The following is a 6,146-nucleotide window of genomic DNA, read 5'->3' as shown; positions in this document are numbered from 1 at the left end:
CGGAGCTGTAGCCAAGTAGGACATTCTTTTTTCTCCACTTATGTGAGCCCTCTTGGGTGGAACTCCAACCAATTATCTTATCGGACGTTAATTCGATGGGAGAGGGAGACCTTTCCTATTCCCACTCCGCGATTAAGATTACCTCCCACGGTTGCCGCGGAGAAATCCAAGAAGCGAATCGTCATATGATAGCCACAAAAATGGAGGGAAATGATATGTCCTTTTTACACAACTTGAGCATTTGCGTCTATCTAATGGGGCCTTTTCCATCACCACCTCCACTCCATACCCATTGATGAAGGAAGCATCATCATCACATGTACACAAAATGATCGCAGTGCATTTTTTAATTTTTTTTATTCCTTTCCCAAAGGGGTAGTTCGCTTCTCCACTAGTGGAGGGTTCCTTCATCACCGTGACAAAAAAATAACATGAATGCTCATTTTTATTCATGTACCTGTTCGATATTTTATTCTTCGAGGAGGGGACAACAAGGGGAGTCGCTCCACAAGGGTTACGTTTTTCGCTTTTTTTTTTTCTTCTGTGACACTAGGTGAGAGGCACCATGTGAGTGGCACCCTTTGGGGGGGTCACCCTTTGGGGAAACACCCTTCGGGGAAACATCCTTCGGGGAAACACCCTTCGGGGGAACACCCTTCGGGGAAACACCCTTCGGGGGAAATTATTTCTTCCGCAAAGTCGCTTCGTTCATAACTCGGGGGTGCCACAAAGTGGAGAGCCAAGCAAAGCGCACCGCAGCGACTGCGATTGCAGCGACTATGGCGACTGCTTCTGCATTGTGGTAGGGGCATAATAAGCTCATTAAAAAAGGAGCGGCACTTGGAGGGTAAATGAACTATGGCGAGTTTTCTTCGAGTGAAAAAAAATAAAAAATAACCAGCCGATGGAGTAGGTAACCCCTCAAGTGAATAAATTTTCCCGTCGGCGTGCCTGCGAGAGGCTAACCTAGGTTAACTGGAGGCGCGCAGCCAAAAGGGAAAAAAAAAAAAAAAAAAAAAGAGATAGAGATAGAGAGAGAGAGCTACATTGACGGGTAGCCTGTACTACATACGGGGAGATCCACGTTGGACCCGCACCCCCATCCGCAGTTTAACCTGAGGTAGATAAGCCACGAGGACGCCGCACCACGCGCGGAGAATGAGGTGGCCGGAAGGAACGAAGTAGCAGGCGATTTTGAGCAGAGGGGAGGGGGCACCACCACTAAAGGTAAAAAAAAGCGGCACTCCAACCGCCATCCCGCCGCCACCCCGCGCAACATGGAAATCGTGCAGGCGAATCCGCACGGGCTGGTCGCCGAGGAACGGGAAGGAGGAGGGGCGGGGCCTGGGCCGGGCCCAGGAGGGGGAGAGAGAAAAACGGGGTTGTACTTCCCCAACATGCTGATAAATAGCCACAAGGGGGAAGTATACTCGATTAATTTTTCTTCCGATGGGAAGTTCATCGCCTCTGCCAGCTTCGACATGACGATAATGGTACACAGTGTCTACAACGAGTGTGAAACGTTGACTGTTTTGAGAGGACATAAAAACGCAGTCTTGCAAGCCAAGTGGTGCAGAGATGACTCACACATATGCAGCGCATCTGCAGATTTTAATGCCTTCCTATGGGACGTAGAAAATGAAGTAAAGCTCAGAAGTTTTAAGGGACACACAAGCATCATTAACGGATTGGATGTAATTAATTATAATTTATTTGCCACCTGTAGTGATGATTCTACTGTGAAAGTTTGGGATTTTAGATGTAAAAAATGGGTTCATACAATCACATATGATTATCCTTTTTTGGCTATCTGCTCAGACAAAAAGGGCGAATTTTTTTACGTATCTTCGGTGGACGATAAAATAAGCAAGTATAGTGTTATCAGCGGAGAGTTAGGAGATACGTTCACAGGTCACAAGCATTACATAAGCGGCCTTGCTATAAACAACGAAGAGACTGTCATGGCATCCCTCAGTGCAGATGAGACGATATGCTTCTGGGACATTCAACCATTCCCTTGTGACGAAAAACTGTTGTTCCAACTACCAGCACCCAGATTCAACATCGATTACAATTTAATTAAACTCTCTTTCAATAATGACAGTTTGCTCGCCTGTGGCAGCGGAGATAACCACCTTTACATTTATGACTACAAGCAGAAAATGCTCAAGTATACCTTGCCTGGTCATACGAGCACCATAAACGACGTTGCGTTTCATCCCTATGAGGAGATTGTGGCGTCCTGCTCATCAGACAAAACAATTTTTCTCGGCGAGTTGTGAAGGGAACACCTACTTACACACAAGTGTGTTTTTACGTGTAGATTTGTCTGCCTCCATCCTGTGCACAAAACAGTGTAGTAATTTTTTTTTTTTTCTTTCTTTTTTTGCGTCATCGGGTTGGCGCAGCTGGGCTGCCACCACGTAACGGAACGTAAGGTTACGTGTGACCTGACCCCCCGCAGGGAGAAATCACGTCCAAGTTCCTCACCAAATGGGTTACAACTTCGAAATGAGTTACAACTTCGAAATGAGCTACAACTTCGAAATGAGCCACAACTTCGAAATGAGCCACAACTTTTTTTTTTTAAGAAAGTACACACATAATGGGTTGTAATTTTTTTTTTTTAACTCTCACAAAAGGGCAACACAGACAAATGGGTCGCCCACGCGCAGGAGGGCGGGGGAAATAAAAAATAAACGAAAAAAAAAAGGAAAAAAAAAAGGAAAAAAAAAAGGTAAAAAAAAAAAAAAAAAAAAACACGTGAGGAGAGCTCCCTTTGTGTGTAGGAGCCGCTCGGGGGAATTAAAAAAAAACAAAAAAAAAAAAAAAAAAACACGTGAGGAGAGCTCCGTTTGTATATAGGAGCCGCTCCAGGAAATTAAAAAAAATATATACGTGGAACAAACGCAGTCGCGCCGCTAATCGGGTTAGCACTCCCCTCACTTGATGATAATCTCGACGAGGTTCTCCCCGTCCGCGTGGAAAACGTTGTACTTGCGCACACCGAGGAAGTTGTACATAAACGTATTAAACCGGGTGCACAGTCTCATGATAAGCTTGCAGGGCGCATACTTCTCCGTGACTAGGAAGTGGCCCAGTTGGAGGAGCCCCTTTTTCATATTTTCGTAGGAAAAGTCATCCGTGTACTCAATTTCGTAAAATAATTTGTCCTTGACGTTAAAATATAAGTTGCCCTTAACGTGCACATAAGCATTGTCGTTAAAGTCGAAGAAAATATTTTTCTGTTGATCATAAATGATGTCGCTTTCGATTCCTCCACTGTCTGGCAGGACTCCCTTCAAATGCTTCAGCCTGTTTTCCTTCTGTGAGAAGCAGGGGATGTTTACTTCTTCATCGTCCACATCAGCATCGTCGTAAGTATCTCCATATGCATCTTCCCCCTCGTCACCACCTGTGTCTCCGTTGCATCTGTTTGCCCCCTCCTTGGAGTTACCATGCGCACTCCCTACCATTTCGGAGTCAGCATTACTATTGGCCCTCTGCAAGTTGGACGCAGAACCGGAATTTTTAAACAACGACGGGAGACGCATATCGGCTAGATTTAGAGAATTTGTTTGTTCCAACGAATTGACTTCGATGTTCCCATAGTCAAAAAGAGAAGCAGCACTTCTGGACAGATCATTTGATCCCATATACCTGTTACTATTACAGTCAATTGTGCATGCTCTAAAGTAATTGTTAAAAAATTCTTGGTTCACCTGAATTTTTTTTTTCACAGATTGAACCCGTTTCTTATAGCATGCATCTAACATATTGACGTACTTCCTATGATTGAACACAATGTATTTCTTATGGTTATTCCAATGAAATTTTTTTTTACTTTTGGAGTAAACGTTTCCTAAATTACGAATATTTTTTGCAGCTAGCTGGACAAAATTATTGTTCATGAGTTGTGCATTGCAGTTGGCACTGTTTGTGTAGAGTTCCTTCTGTTCATGTAAAGACTTCTTCACCTCCTCGATGTATTTGTTCACGTAATTTTTGTACGCCTCTCCCAGCATGTTGTAATTTTCATCGAAGCACTGTGCGTTCAGGAGTCCCTCTGCGTCTAGGCGCTGCTTCAGCTGCTCCACGTTGATGTGCTCCGTGAGGCTCTTTATGTTGATGCGCTTCGCCACGCCCGCCAGGTTGACATGCTTCTTCACGTTCTCAAAATTGACGTGCTTCTTCACATTTTCCAAGTTGACGTGCCTCTTCACGTTCTCAAAATTGACGTGCCTCTTCACGTTCTCAAAATTGACGTGCTTCGCCACCCGTGCCACGCCCCCCCCGCAGGAGTTCTCCTCCACAAGCGTGCGCGCGTTCTGCACACAGTCATAATTTTCGAGATACTCCTTGGCATTCGTACAGTCGTAGTTCCTAATCGAGTCCAGCGCCTTGGAGTAATTAAATTTGTCGTAATAACCCAAGTGGGTAGGCATGTACTTTTTCATTTCTGCCAACGGATTAGCCATGCAGTTCATATTCTGTTCGAAGTATTTATTTATCTCCTTTTCACCTGAACAAGTCAGGTAATTTGTGAAGTTACAATCATCATCTTCCCTCTTTGTGTCTCCATCTTGCATAGAGGTAGACAATGATCTGTTAAATTCGGAACTTCCATAGGCGTACGATGAGTCTGCTCCACTCCTATACATGTGTCTCAGTCCAAACGATTGCGACTGTACATTCATTATTTTTTCAACATGTGGTTTGGCTACATCTCTGTAGAAATTCCCAACATGCGTTACGTAGTGTTTTACAAAATCGGTGTAGTTTTGGTCATAAGGGTTTTTGTAGCTTCCCTGTTGTTGGTTATTGCTGTGAGAGTTTTTGTTGTGTGTCTCCATCCCCTGCAAAGGATCGTCCATGTCTCTTCCGGATAGGCTATGCTCATCGGTATGTTTCCCCTGGGGGTAGTCAACATGGTGTGCGCTTTTAAACTTCAGCTCTGTCAACACGTTGTTCAGCTTTATCTTCGTCTGTTGCCTCTGTATGCATTTGTTGATGGCCTCGGTCTTGTATCTCCTGAGGTGGGAGACCGTAAAATTTTCTCCCCCTTTTTGCATTGTGGCGCTCTCCCCAAGGCTGTCTCCCCGTGCGTACTGCTCATCCGTTTCTCCCTCACAACTGCTGGCCGTATACGGGTTGCTAACTATTTTCTTCCCGATCTTTTGAGCTTCCTCTACCGATAGCCTGTGGACCCCCGAGTTATTGTCTAACAGGCAGGCCTTGATGTGCGAATCTTCAAAGCTGTACTCCCGAATGGACGAGGCGTTATCGTTCATCATGTTAATTAGGTCGTTGTCTTCATCAGTGTTTTCTGTTTTTTCCTGTGGCTCTTCTGCGCTCGTCTGTGCATTCACCATTTCGGGGGCCACATTCATCTGCATGCCCCCCAAGAACTTTAGCTCCTCGAGCTTCTTCCTTTGAGTCACTTCGCCCGCATCTTCGTGCGTTTCTTCAGTTAATTCGTCTGCCCGTTCGGACGCTCCTGCTTCTTCTTCTTCTTCTTCTTCTTCTTCTTTCCCCTGCTTGTCCTCTTCGGATTCGCGGCCTTCTTTTTTCTTCTTCGCCTTTTTGGGTTTGTCACTGTCTTGCTCGTCGTTACTTTGGGGGGTTTCCTTTTCCTCGTCATCGCGGTTGTCTCGATCGTCGCGATCGTCGTCGCCGCTTCCTCCGCTTCCTCCGCTTCCCCCGTTTCCTCCGCTGTACCCGCCGCTTCCACCGCTTCCGCCGCGACCCCCGCCGTTTCCGTTCGAGTTGCTATTCCTATTTTCGTTGTTCCTTCCTCGTCCGCCCATATTCGACGAGACGCTGTTTCTCGATCTCCTTCGGCCCTTTTTATTGCCGCAGCTTCTGAGTTCCTCCGAGCTCACCACCAATTTGGAATTTTTTTTTTTTTTTCCAAAATGTGCAAATTGGCTAGCGCGTTCATGTAATTTCCCACGTCCCCCTTAAGCTCAATGTCTATCTTCTCGTCCATCATTTTTCGCAGATTTCTGATCTCCATAATCCGCCTGTCCATTCGTTGCATGTTTTGCAGTACCTCCATTTTTTGCAGCGACTGGAGGGTTACAAAATGGGAGGGTTAACACGCAAGGGTGGAGAAGAAAAACAAACAAAAAAAAAAAATTAAAAAA

At 45.5% G+C, this 6,146-nt stretch overlaps 2 protein-coding genes across 2 annotated transcripts; one reads left to right on the top strand and one right to left on the bottom strand.

Annotated features, from left to right (window-relative positions):
- Nucleotides 1–1,277: 1,277 nt before the first annotated feature.
- PCYB_051840 (U5 snRNP-specific 40 kDa protein) lies at nt 1,278–2,282 on the top strand (the record flags this gene model as incomplete). Its single annotated transcript, XM_004221065.1, has 2 exons — nt 1,278–1,761; nt 1,819–2,282. The coding sequence occupies 2 exons, from the start codon at nt 1,278–1,280 to the stop codon at nt 2,280–2,282; spliced, it is 948 nt and encodes a 315-aa protein (XP_004221113.1).
- A 660-nt stretch (nt 2,283–2,942) lies between these two features.
- PCYB_051830 (hypothetical protein) lies at nt 2,943–5,807 on the bottom strand (the record flags this gene model as incomplete). The annotated part of the gene is made up of 2 exons (XM_004221064.1): nt 2,943–5,031; nt 5,110–5,807. 2 exons carry the CDS (start codon nt 5,805–5,807, stop codon nt 2,943–2,945), a joined length of 2,787 nt encoding a protein of 928 aa, XP_004221112.1.
- Nucleotides 5,808–6,146: the final 339 nt, after the last annotated feature.

This window comes from Plasmodium cynomolgi, chromosome 5 (assembly GCF_000321355.1).
Source record: "Plasmodium cynomolgi strain B DNA, chromosome 5, whole genome shotgun sequence".
Taxonomy (NCBI): domain Eukaryota; phylum Apicomplexa; class Aconoidasida; order Haemosporida; family Plasmodiidae; genus Plasmodium; species Plasmodium cynomolgi.
Note: the sequence above shows the minus strand (reverse complement) of the source record. Positions and strands in the feature narration are given on the sequence as shown.